Source organism: Cucurbita pepo, chromosome 4 (genome assembly GCF_057944985.1).
Source record: "Cucurbita pepo subsp. pepo isolate OVF chromosome 4, ASM5794498v1, whole genome shotgun sequence".
Taxonomy (NCBI): Eukaryota; Viridiplantae; Streptophyta; class Magnoliopsida; order Cucurbitales; family Cucurbitaceae; genus Cucurbita; species Cucurbita pepo.
In genome coordinates, this window is record NC_141801.1 from 9,983,799 (window position 1) to 9,999,316 (window position 15,518).

The following is a 15,518-nucleotide window of genomic DNA, read 5'->3' on the forward strand; positions in this document are numbered from 1 at the left end:
CTATTTTGATTTTAATTTTTTAAAAGGTCAATACTTGGAATTTTGAAATATAATTATTTTATTTCTATAATTTTTTAAATACACATTTACAAAAATATACTAATATTATTCACTGTTTGGAATTGGTTGATGTGACTCTAACTATTTATTAAATAATGACATCATCTTTTTATTAAAAACTTAGAAATAAAATAATACAGTGAAAACTAAAATAATTATTTAAAATTAAAAAAAAAGTCATTGATCCAATAAAAATATTAAGATTTTAATTATTATGCTGATGCGGACAAATTTGTTGCCTTTATCCAATAAAATAAAAAAATATATATATTTTTTTGTAAATAACTAGAGGCTAAATTAATAATTAATTTATTTTTTGTATGTATATTCACTGAAAATAAAAAGGTGTGTTAATGTAGACTTTTAAACTTGATTTATTAATTAAAAATAATAAAAATAAAAATATGCTATGTCAAATTAGAAATTTACCGTAAAATTCATTGAAAGAAAAGTTTTTATTTATTTATTTATTTTATTTTATTTTTACAATAGTGGTTTATTAATATTTGAATTAATATGGAAGTTTTAGCTTTGATAGTATTCATCATACTTAATTAAGTATTTATATATAAGGCAGTCAAATAAATAAAAAAGAGCTTTTTTTTTTTTTTTTTTTTTTGTTCGATACTTCTTTTCTTTTTTCTTCACTTCGACATGTCATTGCTCGAGATTTCTTATAGTCCCTCTTCCAACAATAACGCATCGACCAAAAGTCCAAGCACAACGTTTTTTGCAAGAACTCCACCATTGATCCAGTGCATTTGACAAGATCTCCATTAACAACAATTCTCAAAGGAAGAAAAGAATGAAAATAGATCGAGATTTCTTATAGTCCCTCTTCCAACAATAACGCATCGACCAAAAGTCCAAGCACAACGTTTTTTGCAAGAACTCCACCATTGATCCAGTGCATTTGACAAGATCTCCTTCTTTAACAACAATTCTCAAAGGAAGAAAAGAATGAAAATAGGTCACGGTGACACTCTAAACCGAAACTCTTATCGACTATTGTAACAGCTCAAGTCCACACCTAGCCGATATTATCTGTTTTGGCCTATTATGCATCACCGTCAGCCTCACGGTTCTAAAATGCGTCTACTAGGGAGAGGTTTCCACACCTTTTTAAGAAATGCTTTGTTTCCCTCTCCAACCAACGTGGGATCTCACAATCCGCCCCCCTTAGGGACCCAACTGGCACACTGCCCGATGTCTAGCTCTCATACCATTTGTAACAACCCAAGCCAACTGCTAGTAGATAGCTTTTAGCCATCATGTATCGTCATCAGCCTCAAGATTTTAAAACGTGTCTACTAAGGAAAGGTTTTCACACCCTTATAAGAAATGTTTCGTTCCCCTCTCCAACCGATGTAGGATCTCACAACATACATTTCGATGGTATAACTTAAACGCTCCTCATGGGTTCCAAATGACTCTTTTTTGGGCTAGAGACAGGGTGGTTCTCGATGGTTGAGAAAGTTAAAGAGACAATTTTTTTGATATAGATCAACTGGCTATGAGGGCCATGACATGTACTTACCTCCGCAGCCACCTTCACAAGATCCAAGTGCCACACAACCATATTTGCAGCAAGCTTCCAAGGACCCTTTTCCTCCTCCAGTCAGCCTACCAGAAAAGAGAAAGTTTAGCTGAATTGGAAATTCATGGATTCTATTACTACAGTCCGTCTATCGAAGCATTTCTTATAAGGGTGTGGAAACTTCTCCCTAACAGACTGCATTTGAAAGCTTTGAGGGGAAGCCCAAAAAGGAAAGTCCAAAAAACACAATATCTGCTAGCAGTGGACTTTGACAATTACAAATGGTATTAGAACCAAACACTGTGTAGTGTGCCAGGACGGTGGACCCCCAAGGGAGATGGATTGTGGGATCCCATATCGATTGGAGAGGAGAATGAAATAATTTTTATAACGATGTGAAAACCTCTCCCTAACAAACACGTTTTGAAACCTTGAGGGAAAGCCTAACGAAGACAATATTTACTACTTACGAGAGATTTTTTTTTTTCTTTTATATTCATTTCCATGATTCATGAAGTTCTAAAATCATCCACAAACAGATTAAAAGAAGAACATAGTAGTTTTACATTGTTTGGCCCAGATTTCCTGTATCATACCACTAGTTTCTCACGAACCAGGTGAACTAACCTCATACTGAGAAAGCAAAAATCTACAAATAAGCACAAATGTTTCAACCATAAACAATAAATGGATACCCTTCATACCTTTCAGGCTGGTAAGGGTGTTCGTCGTCCAAGCTTCACGACGTCCCGGATGGCCATGTCAGGGAGCAACCTCCAAACGTTATTTCCCAAGCGAACTCCAGATGGACCGTGCCGAATACAAATCTCTCATGTAAGCAGGAATCTGTCAGACAGGAAAGCCAAAGCTTAGTTATAAATAAAAAGGATTGGAGTTAGAATTTCCTAGATAGATGCCAACTAGAGTTACAAACTCCATTGATACTTATCTCCTCTTTCTTCGCTAGTTCTTTTCCTAGCTAACAAGATTGGAAGCTGGAAATGTTCCAAAATTGATCAAAACTTTATAAATGAAAAGAATTGGAAGTTATAAGTGTTCCACCAACAATCATTTTACAATCAACAAGTACTACAGACTATGTCCCCCCCCCCCGGCCCCCTCCAGGAACCTGAAAGGAAATGAAAAGAAGAAGACAAGTAAATAAAAAGATTTGAATAGTAATCTAAGGATGTATTGCCTCGTAAAGGTTTGAATTCTAAGGATGTATTGCATTATAGTACTCGTACAAATCATGACGTGATCTATCTCTATACTTTTCGAGCACGTGTTCTCTGCTTTGTAGCATGCTGCACAACTTTATCTTCCACAGGAAGACCCTTACGCCGTCTTACAGTATCAATGAGCTTTCTGGCTGTGTTGGGAAGCACGCTAGAACCATCTCCAAACTCTTCAATTTCTTCTTCCGTCTTTGGGACGAAGAACGGATCTTCACATAGTTCTTCCCAGTGGCTAAGCACTAGAAGAGCACTTGCAGCTCCAGAAGTCCACCTCCTTAACTCATCTGCAAAACCAAAGCTCTCTGAAACTGGTACATATGCGTGCACAGTAAACAAAGGCGAACCTTCCTGCATTTCTTCTTTCAAAACTCGGGCTCGCCTTCGAGCAAGTACAGCATACATTGGACCCAAATACTCGGTGGGAGTGTTCAATTCACAGAAGTACATGGCTTCGACAAGCCGAGGTTTCTTTTGCAGTACAGCTGCTCTACAGGCATCCTTTACAGCTGCCATAACTTGCCCAGAAAAGATAGCATTATTCTCTGATTGAAAGGAAGGTTCCAACTCGTCTGAATTCACAGGCAATGAAGAAATAGAAGCCTCAACAATAAACGCCAACCCCCACAGAGGTTCATCACATAACGGCCCAGCTGATGTAGCAAGCTGAAACCCAGATAGAACACTGTTCTCAAGAGATGCTGCTTCCATGCTTAATGTCTGAGCACCTTCTGATGATGCTACAGAAGCAACATCACTTACCGACGATGTTTCAGCATCCAAATCATCATTTGAAGAACCGTCCACGAAACCCAGTCTCTGTGATGCATGAGATGAACCCCGAATAAGAACAGAGCAATCAGAATCATTTACTTTAGGATCTGGGTTAATCAGAATGTTGGGACCAATCTGCTGTGGTCCAAGTGCCCAAATTCGCCTAAGAAGCTTTGACCACTGTGCATTATGTTTGTCATCCTTCGACGATACATCGCTGCACACTGCATCCGATATGAGTTTCTTTAATGTTTCTGCTGGATTCTCATTTTCCCTCAAACTCGATCTCTTTGTTTCCAAGTTTTTATAGCTTTGCCCCAACTTGACGCCAATAATATCGCCCAGAACACCAGAATTTTCATCAAGTACTTTAGCTAGAGCAAGTGGAAGTTTTAGTACCTGCACTCTAACAACACATCTACCATTTGGGGTTTTCTTAATGACACACTCTGTGCTTTCAGATAACACTTTAAAATAATCCGACACACTAGATGCCTCGCCTTCAATTGTTTCTTTATAAGATACAAGAGGTGGAGAGACCTCCAAGCTTACCCTGGCAAACCTATCCTTCAAATCCTTTATGCATCTCTCAAGATGGACTTCTCCAGCTGCAGCAAGTACATGTTCTCCTCGAGATGAAACAGTTACCTCTACAAAAGGGTCTGCTCGATTTAAAAGCCTTAAGCCTTTCAATAAGGCACCTATGTCTCCAGGATCAGATGGCTCGAGTGCAACCCTCAGAGTTGGCGCAACCTGGAATGCCATACTTGAGAAAGGCCAGCAATTTCTTGTGGATGAAAGAGTTGCACTTTTCAGTATGTGATGGCTAAGACCACGAATTGCTAAAAGGTTTCCTGCCTTTACAGAGGTCACTGGTTTCAAGCCTTGGCCCATCATTAGATAAAATGAATGCAGCTCAACCTCCTGAATGTGCTTTTGCATCGATTCCCCTTTCGTTGGGTCATATAAAGCTGAAAGCACGAACACTCTCTGTCCAGAATAAAGAACCCCACTAAATATCCTTGCAAATGCGAGGAAACACTCGTCTGATTCACCATCGCCACCATCATCAGATGAAATATTAGTAGTCCTGCCATGATCGTCCCTCCTTGGAAGCATTTTAACTGGCACTGCAAACATCTTGGACACAAAAGCAACAAATGGAGCCTCAGGCCTCGTATCACAAGTTTCAATGGATTTCTTGACAAGATCTGCCTCGGATAGCACATTGACATCGACTTCAGCATCAATGACATCCCTCTTTGGAAGCAACCGTGATATTCGAAATGATTGTGCAGCAATTGGGTCAGGCATACAGTTAACAACCATTGATAATATTGCATTTGAAAGAGGAAGCCAACGACTCATAATAGCATTAAGAACCACCTTTGGATCCTTGTTAGAAAGTTCTCGAGCTGGTATGTTCAAATTAAATGTGCTATTAACCTTTTGAAGCACCTCCTTATTCCCATCAGTTTCTAGAGCAGCCCCATAAACTTCCCAAATTCTTTCAAGCACAAATTGAACAAACATAGGTCGAGCTTTACTTCCTCCCGCCAAGGCCTTCTTTCCAACAATCATCTTCGTCTTGGCATTAAAATACCGAGGACCCCACAAGGCCTTCTTCAATGCAGATACATTTGCCCCAAGCTTTGAAGCATAAAACTCAGCGAACTCATTAACGCTAAATCCCCACCCATCTAACGCACACACAAACACAACATTCCCTTTCTGGGGTTGAAATGTATCTTCCTCGTCATCCTCAATTAACTCAAGGTTCTCATCATTTACCTCACCTGTAGAGCTTGCAAGTATTGAATCCACATCAGACAAATATTTCTCAGACTTGTACGCACTCATTATCCCATTAACTTCATGAACAATCCTCAACAAACGAGTATACGCCTCCATAGGACTCAACTTCAACTCACATATCAATCTATCGATTTTATTAAGAACCAAACATGGCGTAAGCTTCTCAATCCAAGCCTGTCGCAAAACAGCATGGGTTTGAATGTGCACACCCTCCACAGCATCAACTAAAACCAATGCCCCATCACTCAATCTAGCAGCAGTCGACACTTCACTGCAAAAATCCATATGGCCAGGCGAATCAATGAGGTTTATGGAGTATTCCTTGTACCTTAAACCAATCGAAGAGCTCTTCATAGTAATCGCCCTCCTTTGTTCCTCATCAAGATAATCCATGAAACGGAGGCGGCCTGCCATCTTCGGGTGGATCAAACCACCCCCTGAGGAGGCAATAAGATGGTCGGCAAGCGTCGTTTTGCCATGGTCGACATGTGCTAATATACATATGTTTCTAATTCTTTGAGTTTCCAGATCACCCATTTTACCTAGTTCTGAGAAAGACCCTAAAAACCACAAATCCTTAGAAATCCAATCGACACAAAAAAAAAAAAAACTTCTATTTTCCTCTACAATATGCAGATTATTGCTAATTCTATTCCTTCTTGGAGCGCCAAATGAAAACTTGAAGTGGCGTTCGAGCTATGGTACAGCAGTTGCGTGCGATTTTGCAAAAGCGTAGGAGCTGCGTTTTGAACTGTTTCTGCACAGAGACCATATACGATTGTTAGTTCCCTTCCCAAAGATAATACTTCAGCTTTTTGTCTTTTCAATTTCAACTTTTACTCCAAACAAAACGAAAAAGAAAATGCCTCTTTGATTTCTTCTTCGTAGGTGAACACAATAACACAACAAAATAAATTAAATAAATAAACAATCAAAACCTCGAGGTGATCCTTAAACTGAGCGGCAGAGCAATCTCACCGACGGTAAGGGTTACGGGCAAACAGAAACAAGAAACTCTGATTGCTCGGAGAGGCGAAAGAGTGTAAGAGGGAGGGAGGGAGGGAGCAGCGGCGAGTCCGTCGAAGGCTGAGATTGCAGCGTACGGGGGCGGCGGCTGGGACCGCGTCGGGCAGGAGCGGCGGGCGAACAGTGCAATGGCCTGGGAGGAACGGGCGCTTGAAATAGGGGTTTTGAAAAAGGAAGAAAAATAAGGAATGGTTCAGAAAAATAAAAATAAATAAATAAATAAATAAATAAAAACACCGTTGAAGGCCGCCGCTGCGTACGAAAATGAGGGGAAAATGTTTTTTTCTTTTTTTTTCCCCCTCTTATTCACCATTTTCTTTTATTTTTTAAATTACTATTTTAGTCTCTACCTTTATATTTGTATTTAAATAAAAATATATATTATTTTTATAATTGTTCTAATTTTTTTTTAAGCTTTTGTTTGAAAAAATAATTAAAATAATATTCTATGTAAATTTAATAAATTCTAAAACATAGGTATGATATAAATTTGACTACGGTAAAAAAAAAAAAAAAACAATTTTCATATAATTATTTTGTATATATATGTATATATATATATATATATGTATACATCTTCGAGTTCTTCCTATTTGACCCGAAACCGATCGATCTAGCCATGAGCAGGTTGAAGAGAGCTCTAACAGGCCTTGAAGAACCGAAGTATATATATACACACACACACATATATATATATATATATTCGAAAATTAAACCTTATAACATCTATAATAATAGTTGAAAAAACGATTATTTTTCTTAAAGAAAATAGATACAATAAAGATAAAAAAGCGATCCTAACATGCCTTTTACTTCATTGAGAGGAATTGCGACCTAATACGCACTTTTACAGAGTAAACCAAATTCAACGTCTATTCGATTCTTAATCGAAACGTCTTTAGAAATCTTAAGTAAATAAAACCTATGTTTTAGAGTTAATTCTTAGTTTGTTTTTAACATACGAGCGTTATTTAACCCTAAAAACTAAGCATATTGATTGGAAAATAAGTATATAATGTCATATAACACGTGTTCGAGACGTTGAAATGCATAAAACAAGCTTTAACAAGTTGTAGATCATACTCCTAGTGCCATTGATCAAACATATTTTTGGTTTATGATCAAAGGAAGCTCTTGTAAATTGAAACATGAATAATTTGACTAAGTAAATGCTGTGTAATGTGAACAAGGTAAGAACTACCAATGAAATAAATCAAGAAGAATACAACAAAACTTTCATCTACTACCTCATAATTAATTCACACTTATTTTTCTTCAAAACAATGTTCATTTTCTAGGCGATGTTCTCTCTTCCTAGTTTCATTTTTCTTTTCTAGCTAAGGCCTCACCTTTGTACTCACAGGCAGCAGTCACCACAAAACCTGCTCCTACCTGGAAGGAAAGTTGAAGTAGATATAAGGAGATGACAACAGAGAGATGGGATAAGGGGAGCAACCGCGCCCCGAGCGGAGGGGAGGGGAGGGGAGGGGAGGAGGTGAGAGTAATTACTTGACAATCTCGCAAAACGGCGCGCTCTTGAAGTTGTACGTTGCTGCAGATAACCGAACCTTGAATTGAACAACCATCTCCAATGGTAACATGATCCATGACGATGGAATTGGCAATCTGTATTGACGGGGGTCATAAAACTTAAAGAGTTAGTATGGTTCGACCAACTCGAACTAACTAGATCAGCAGAACAAGATGATAGAATTTAGGTTACATTCTACTTAGACATGAGTCTATGAATTTAGGTTACATTTTCATAAGGGCTAAATTCTATCTTTCTTTTTTCAAACCACATCGATCAAATTTGGAATATTACCATACGATGATACATTACAACCTAAGTAATTTCATAGATGACGAAATGATATAACACAACAAGTTCCTCATTTTAACCCAAAAAAAAAACTCATTCTATTATACCTTCACATTGGAACCTATCCGGCAATGGCGGCCAATTACTGACCGTTTCACGCTACATTTGTCACCCATCTGTGAACCTTCTCCTAACATACAATGGGGTCCGACCTGAAACCATCATATTTAGTACAGGGGAATGACCAATATAACAAGAACAAAGTAACCAACATTCTGAAGTACAAATATTAGATGAACTCAGGAATAAGAATAACAAGGAAGTGATGTTGGTCTCAACAGCATGAGAGTATATGGCTAAACCAATTGCCTTGTGCTTAGGGAAAGTTTGACTTTCATATTTCTTTAAAAAAACACAAGCAAATTAGAGTGACAGCCTTCTACTATATGATAAAGCATTTCAACATTAGGAATTCTATAATAGAGGTAACGGTATTTAACTCACGGTGGTTTTTGATCCGAGTTGTGCAGAAGGATGAATGATGTTATTTTGAGCGGAGAATGAGTAACCTGAAAGATGGCTTGCCTCTCCAATAACCTTACGAATATTAAATCAAACCTCAGTCAAGGAAATATAATGATGTCAAGAAAAAGATTGAGCAATACAATAAACTTACATCCCGATTAATGTCGCTGTATGCTTGAATTGAATATAAGCGAGCACAATACTTGCTACTAGCGGGGATATAAACACAGCATTTATGCGTTTTTCGAACAGGAATAGATTCATTAGTGCCATATGCATGAAGATCATGAAAACTTGTAGTAGATGAATTAGAGAGGATCCGTGAAAGCAAGGCTTGGTTCTTGTGGGAACCAACCTTCTCACTCCCATTTTCTTCCGCTTGTGGTGTTCCGTTCGATAAAACTTCGGACCTCTATGTTCAATGAAGAAATTAAATTAATCTAGTTCAGCAAATTTAAATACACTTGCTGTTGACACAATAGAATAAGTTGTAGCATTATAAACTAACCAACTGGCTCCGCACAAGATAGGGCAACACGTCTTGTCTTAAGCTTCGGAAATTTTCTTTTTGATCTAGAACCTCTTGCAAAGCAGATCTGGAAGATTAAACAAGGGAACATGTATGAGGATATAAACAACATTATGATCTAAATGTTTTGAAGTAGTAACCAGGAGGATAATTAAATTGGGACCTTTTGAACGCATACATATACGCATCCATGAGATCAGTTCGGATATCCATCTACATCAAAGAAAGATGGAGATATAGTAAATTTAAACCCATGAAGTTCCCATTTAACATGAATAAGTCATATTTAACAATTCGAACTTAGATTTATAAAATGTAATAATCAAATTGAAATTGTGAAAATTGAAAAGCTAACCAACTAGATGAAATAATTGACAGGTTCATAGGGAAGCAAACCAAATCAAGTGCTCCACAAGAACTGTGAAACCTCAAAGGGCCCAAATAGGTTTGGTTCGATACCTTTGATCAAGCACATTGGTCATCAATAGAAAAACAACTTGGTTTTAAAAATAAGGAACTTTTACCAAAAGAACACCTTATTATATAGCAACAATTACCTGGCCAACTGCACGGAGTATGCTCTTCTGAATTTTATAGTCTTTCTCAACTTCAGCAGCTGGAAGAAAATAAATACAATATATAAGGGGCATGTTGAGTAAAATTCAATGGATAAATTCTATACAAATGCTAACCTGTCGCTATATATAGTAAAAACTCCTTGGTAGGATCAAGTCCAACAATATTGTGGACTACTGCTTTTTTTGTTTTATCTTTTCCACCAGAGGATCCAGACTCTGAAGGTCCACTGACTGGAACAGAGCAGAGCATAGCAGTAACGACGGCATCATGTCGTCTATGCAGAGCTGCAACTGCACCAGGAGGAACATCAGAAACAAGATCACCACTCACAACCTGCAAAAAAGTAAAGGACTCAAAACTATAAATAAGCACAATTACTGAGCGAATGCTGTTTAAAGTGGTCGAGTCTAACCAAAATATCATTTGCTGTCAAATGGTGAGCAACGGCCCGAAGTGCACCCACGGTTCCAACATCCTCCGGAACAGAAGTAACCTACAGATCCAATTTCTTTTAATAGAAGCAAATAAAGAAAATTTTGTCTTCAATGTTTCTTCGCAATGAAATCTAGAAGACTAATAACTTCTCTCACAAACACTAGCTTGCCATAAAAACCTCCCATTCACCCAAAAGAGCACACGGAGAAGGAACTCCTCGATCATCTCTGCAACCATGTGTCTCGCAAACTAAAGGGCAAACACCTCAAAGAAACAACTCCAAACTATCAAAAAGTCATAACTCCAAAGAACATGATCATGGTCTACTGTCGCCCCTGACAACAAAATGACCCTACCAAACTGAGCAATTTCCTCGACAAACTAATTTAAGATGTGAACTCTTTCATGAATAAGCTGCTACTCAAAGAATTTAACAATTTTGGAAAAAAATTCCACAGTGAGGTTAAGACAAACACATGAGGGAGAGGGATTCACCAAATGCAGAAAGAGGGAACTACATGAAAAAAAAAAAACTTCAAAAGGATTCAAACTCCAAAGACGTCTATTTTATGTCCCTATTTAGAGTCCCTAATTCAGTTTGGCTATCAAGTTAGGATATTATGGAAACTTGTAGGATTTTAACATCATAGACAGGTCATGTGTCTACCATGAAATTTGAACTCTTTCTAGACAACTTACTTTTTCACCAACCCCAATGACCACTAAGCAAACCCATAGTGGTTAGTTAATATACAAAATGATTTTTTTTTTTTTTATAATGATACATATTCTGCTAAAAGATCCCACATTTTCCCCTCATGTCCGAGGGCAGTTTACAAGTTAAAGGCTATCTTAAATAGAATAAATTTTGTTGCATTTCACCATTTATCTAAGATAAATCAGTTATACCCCATAACTTCAATAGAGGATGGAGGCACCCAAGATAAATCAATTACACCAACAAGTCTTAACTTGACAACATAGCATGCGCATAGTTATATGCTCAATTTTTTAGAAAAAGACTAAAGCCAAAAAGTCTTAATTAAAAATGCAGCCGAACATCTTCACCAAATATTCCAAGGAACAGATTAAAGCTATCTTGAAACAATGCGTGAAATTGATTCTATCCAATAAACCTCAGTAATTAATTCTGCTAAAGAGCTTCTTGGAAAATGACAACCAGTAAACCTCGAGTATTCCAAAGCTCGATTAAAGAGGCTCAATTTTCTTCAACGATTTTTCAATTTTCAGATGCAAGTTCCCAAAACTTCTCCATTTTCCATCAAACACTTTTGTATAACACTTTCTTCCACATTCAATAATGCCTTATCGGCCATAAATAGGTTGATGACCAACATCCCTTGAAGATGCTTTTCTAATATTTCCTTAACATCCTTCCATTTATAATGAACAAACAACTGGAAAACCACAATTAAATTAATAGATTTTGTAAAGATTACTTATTTTGCTTTTCTAACCCAAATTCTAGAATCTTTTCTTTTTTAATCCATTGACACTGAATTGAAAGATCTAGAGATGTAGAATAAGGCAAAAATCATTATACAACAACAAATATGGTTCTTCCTTTTAACCATCTCAGCATGTGAAACTTCATTCTGATCATTACACTCACCCAAATGGTTTCACAAAGCATCACAAATCATTTCCCAGAAAACCAATTGGTCCCTTTTATTGATATCAACTAGAACCATAACTACTGATCTATAGCCAGAAGGTTTTACAGCAAAACATTTGAGAATCCAACTAAAATGATTCATCTTCTTACATAACCGGTAAATTCCAAGCTCACCCTTAGCATGCCTAAAGAATGTGATGTTAATGGATATTGCATAAGGTCAGCTATGATTTCCTCAAAACTCGAATTCTGACTGATAAGAAGGCTAAAATGGATGAACACTAAGATGGATGAAGGCTATGGATGGAGAAAAGAAGGAAGGAAGGAAAAGGAGAGAGGAGAGAATAAGAGGCCAAAATATACACATATATGGACTGGTCTATGGAAGAGGGTGATTGTTTGATCTGGTGGATGGTGTTTAGGCTTCTAAGCATCAAGAATGACACAAAGGACTGCATTCTTCAATGCTTTTAAATTCTAAACAGTGTGATTTTAGACCTCGATTGTGAGGACATCAGAAAGGATGAGCAAGTAAAATCCATCAAAAGGTCTCGAGTTCAAGAATTATGCCAACACAACCTCCACAAGAATCAAAGCACACAACAAAGCAGACCAACCCCGAATTTCCAACTTGTTCATTTTCCTTCTGGTTCTTTCTTTTTCTTTTCTTTTCTTTTTTCTTTTTTCTTTTCTTTTTCTTCTTCTTTTTTTTAGTAATTCTGATGGTTAATTTTTCAAAGGTTCAAAAATTCCGCCCATTAAATACCCCTTTCCCAGTGAAGTAGGATATCAAATTGACAGCAATAAAGAAACTTAAACTTCGATTTCCAATATTATATGTGGGAACAATATTTTTCTTTAACATTAAATTAAAATTCAAAATATAAGCCCACTCATTGAACAGTTGTCTTTTCAACTACATTTTTATCTTTCTAGAGATGAATATTATGATTAATGCGTAAATTTTAGTTTTGAATTTTAATAAACTCCGAACATTCTTTGCTAAGTCCTACCAACCTATATATAAATATTGATGTAATCATCTTTTATTCAGTCATCGAATCCTGGATCCTATGTCCCGAAAGCCCACGGGTTCCTGCACAACTAGTCCAAAGGTATGTCAAGACCAAAAATCAAGCCAAAAGGCGTAGTCAATGACAGGTGAATATTCCTAATATTACTCCTAGTCCCAAAGTCTCATAGGAGGCACAAAGTAGGTTAGAAGGATGGGCATTGGCAAATTGTCCCTAGTTTTTTCATGATAAGAAGTGGGCACGCTCTAATTCTCCCCTGCGTTTGGCAGAATGGGGCAAAAGGCAATTCGATCGTACAGAACACTCACTCATATCCATAGCCAAGCAGTAAAAAAAAAAAAAAAGCAGCTGAGTACCTCTACACGTAGACGACCATCATAAGCCCCTGATATCCAACTCCCAATATGAAGAGCCACATCTTCACCTTCAGCGACCTGTACACACATAAAACACAGCAAAAATCAAAAACCCTATAAACGACGTGGGATGATGCAAGAATACAATCGAGTAATAAAAGGAACCATACAACAATGAGATCCTTAAGGTTACTGAGTTCTAAGAGCTCCAAAACGTACGAGAGGACCGGACGATTCGCCACCGGCAGTAATGCTTTAGGAAGCTCCTATAAGTGAAAACACCAGTCGTATAAGAAAAACAAAATCAAAGAGAAGCATGAGAAGAATACCAAATTAGCAGTACAGAAGGGAAATTTGAGATGAATAAATGGTAAGGAATTGAAACCTTGGAAACAAGAGGAACGAGATTCTTCGAAGTGCCACCGGCCAATACCACCACCTGAAAATCCATGGAAGAAGATGGAGAGGTGAAGTGCTGCGCGCGGGGAGTTTTTCAGCTTCGGTCAAAAATTCGCCTGCGCTCGACAATGCGAATTCTTCTTCTTCTTCTTTGGTGTTTTTTTTTTTTATTTTTTATTTATTTTCTAATTTCGCAAAAAAAAAAAAAAAAATAATAATAATAATAATAATAATAATAATAACGTTCGTCGAATGGGAGAAATTAAAATAAATAAATAAATAAACAAATAAAGGCTAAATTAATATAAATTTATAGAATTACTTGTCAATTTTGCATTTTTTTTTCAAAAATATTTATGAAATATCGATAATACCCTTTACAAAAAGTTTTAAAATACATTTAAATTTTTAAGAAAATGAATATTTAAAAAATATAAATATTTCAAAAAGAAAGTTTGCAAGAAATAGGTTTGAATTAAAAAAATAATAATAATTAATACCCTTGGATTTTTTTAAAAACTTTAAAAGAAATAACTTAAATTTTAAAAAAATATTTTTGAACTATTTAAATAAGTTTAACGGTATTAATTAATAAAATTTAATAAAGTTCACCAATAATTTTTAAATATTTTTAAAAGTTTAAAAGTATTTTTTTAAAAAAATCCTCCAAAACAATGATAATAGTATTTTTTAAAAAGGTATTATTGGAATATTTTTATTTATTTATTAAAAAATTTAATGGACTTTTTTTAATTAAATTTTGTTAGGATATCCATATTTTGAAACTTAATATATTTTAGTTGTCATATTTTAAATATATTTTAATAAAATAAAAATTAATCTCTATAAATACTATATTCAATCATCTGAACACAAATATAGCTCAATTGACCCGAGGCCCGAAAGTAAAATTTTAGATAGGTCATTAAACTAGCTCATATAATTAAAGTATTATAGCATCGCAAAAAGGTGGTTCGATTCCCCTTTATATATGGGTCGAGTTGAAAAAAAAATTTTGAATCAATAAAAATTTATGGGTTGGTGACCCGAGCACCTGAATGAAGTTCACAATCCAACTCAACGCTCTATTTTCAAATTGAGTTGGACAGTCGAGTTGTTTTTTTTTTAATTATTTAAAAATTGTACTTATCCACCATACATGTTCCATTACTAATATCAAGTTACAATACATCAGTTAAAAACGTTAAAGAATTAAACACAATTCAAACCGCAAACCGAACCGAACTTTTAATTTTTTAAATATTAAACCCAGCTCAAATCGATAAAATAGAACCGAACCCAATTTAAGATGGGTTGAGTTATGTAGTTTAGATTGGTTGAATTATCGAGCCGTGTGAACACGTTGAGGATGGGAGTAGGTTTTAAATTTTTATATTAAAAAATGAAATAATAGTTTGACCTGATATGGCATGTCGGCAGGATTTATTAAAAATAATAAATAAATAAATAAATAAAACAGGAGAATGGGCACTTAGTTTTTAATTTTTAATTAAATTTTTTTATGCTTTTAATTTTTAATTAATTTTTTTTTATGTTTTTAATTTTTAATTATTATTATTATTTTTTTTTTTTTTAATGTTTTTAATTTTTATTGGTTGTTGATTTTATTAAAGTAAACGAAAGACGAAGAAACGAATAACAATAATTAATGAAAAGAAAAAGGCGAGCGTGTCCCACACGCTCCATGACGAGTCTGCAGACCAATCAATCCTCCTCGTTTTCAACCAGCTATATA

The 15,518-nt window shown here is 35.8% G+C and overlaps 2 protein-coding genes across 8 annotated transcripts; both read right to left on the minus strand.

Annotated features, from left to right (window-relative positions):
- Positions 1 to 877: 877 nt before the first annotated feature.
- Positions 878 to 6,630, minus strand: LOC111793542 (Ribosomal protein S5/Elongation factor G/III/V family protein). Of its 4 annotated transcripts, XR_015420646.1 has the most exons (4): positions 6,360 to 6,630; positions 2,796 to 6,178; positions 2,302 to 2,443; positions 878 to 1,683 (listed from the first exon to the last, which is right to left on the minus strand). XR_015420646.1 is itself a non-coding variant. In XM_023675470.2 (2 exons), exon 2 carries the CDS (start codon positions 5,956 to 5,958, stop codon positions 2,866 to 2,868), a length of 3,093 nt encoding a protein of 1,030 aa, XP_023531238.2. In that variant the 5' UTR covers positions 5,959 to 6,178; positions 6,400 to 6,630; the 3' UTR covers positions 2,602 to 2,865. The 4 variants fall into 4 exon arrangements, 3 of the variants coding, with proteins under 3 accessions (XP_023531238.2, XP_086979298.1, XP_023531237.2); XM_023675470.2 differs by lacking the exons at positions 878 to 1,683; positions 2,302 to 2,443 and having other exon boundaries at positions 2,602 to 6,178; positions 6,400 to 6,630; XM_087123172.1 differs by lacking the exons at positions 878 to 1,683; positions 2,302 to 2,443 and having other exon boundaries at positions 2,602 to 6,172.
- A 958-nt stretch (positions 6,631 to 7,588) lies between these two features.
- On the minus strand, positions 7,589 to 13,916 carry LOC111792981 (translation initiation factor eIF2B subunit gamma). Of its 4 annotated transcripts, XM_087122987.1 has the most exons (15): positions 13,749 to 13,843; positions 13,583 to 13,629; positions 13,364 to 13,441; positions 10,493 to 10,672; positions 10,315 to 10,395; positions 10,016 to 10,235; positions 9,881 to 9,939; positions 9,720 to 9,782; positions 9,487 to 9,536; positions 9,303 to 9,390; positions 8,946 to 9,206; positions 8,774 to 8,866; positions 8,377 to 8,481; positions 7,957 to 8,073; positions 7,589 to 7,839 (listed from the first exon to the last, which is right to left on the minus strand). In XM_087122987.1, the coding sequence occupies exons 4-15, from the start codon at positions 10,520 to 10,522 to the stop codon at positions 7,768 to 7,770; spliced, it is 1,239 nt and encodes a 412-aa protein (XP_086979113.1). In that variant the 5' UTR covers positions 10,523 to 10,672; positions 13,364 to 13,441; positions 13,583 to 13,629; positions 13,749 to 13,843; the 3' UTR covers positions 7,589 to 7,767. The 4 variants fall into 4 exon arrangements, with proteins under 4 accessions (XP_086979113.1, XP_086979112.1, XP_086979114.1 ...); XM_087122986.1 differs by lacking the exon at positions 10,493 to 10,672 and having other exon boundaries at positions 13,534 to 13,629; positions 13,749 to 13,916; XM_087122988.1 differs by lacking the exon at positions 13,749 to 13,843 and having other exon boundaries at positions 13,534 to 13,589.
- Between the last annotated feature and the right edge of the window lie 1,602 nt (positions 13,917 to 15,518).

Excerpts from the sequence above, each read along its gene's own strand:
- LOC111793542 (XM_023675470.2), bottom strand. The coding sequence starts at position 5,958 with ATGGGTGATCTGGAAACTCAAAGAATTAGAAACATATGTATATTAGCA.
- LOC111792981 (XM_087122986.1), bottom strand. The coding sequence starts at position 13,814 with ATGGATTTTCAGGTGGTGGTATTGGCCGGTGGCACTTCGAAGAATCTC. Across the intron at positions 9,940-10,015 it reads TTTACTATATATAGCGACAG|CTGCTGAAGTTGAGAAAGAC; the intron begins GTTAGCATTTGT and ends ATTTTCTTCCAG. Across the intron at positions 9,391-9,486 it reads TATATGTATGCGTTCAAAAG|ATCTGCTTTGCAAGAGGTTC; the intron begins GTCCCAATTTAA and ends TTAATCTTCCAG.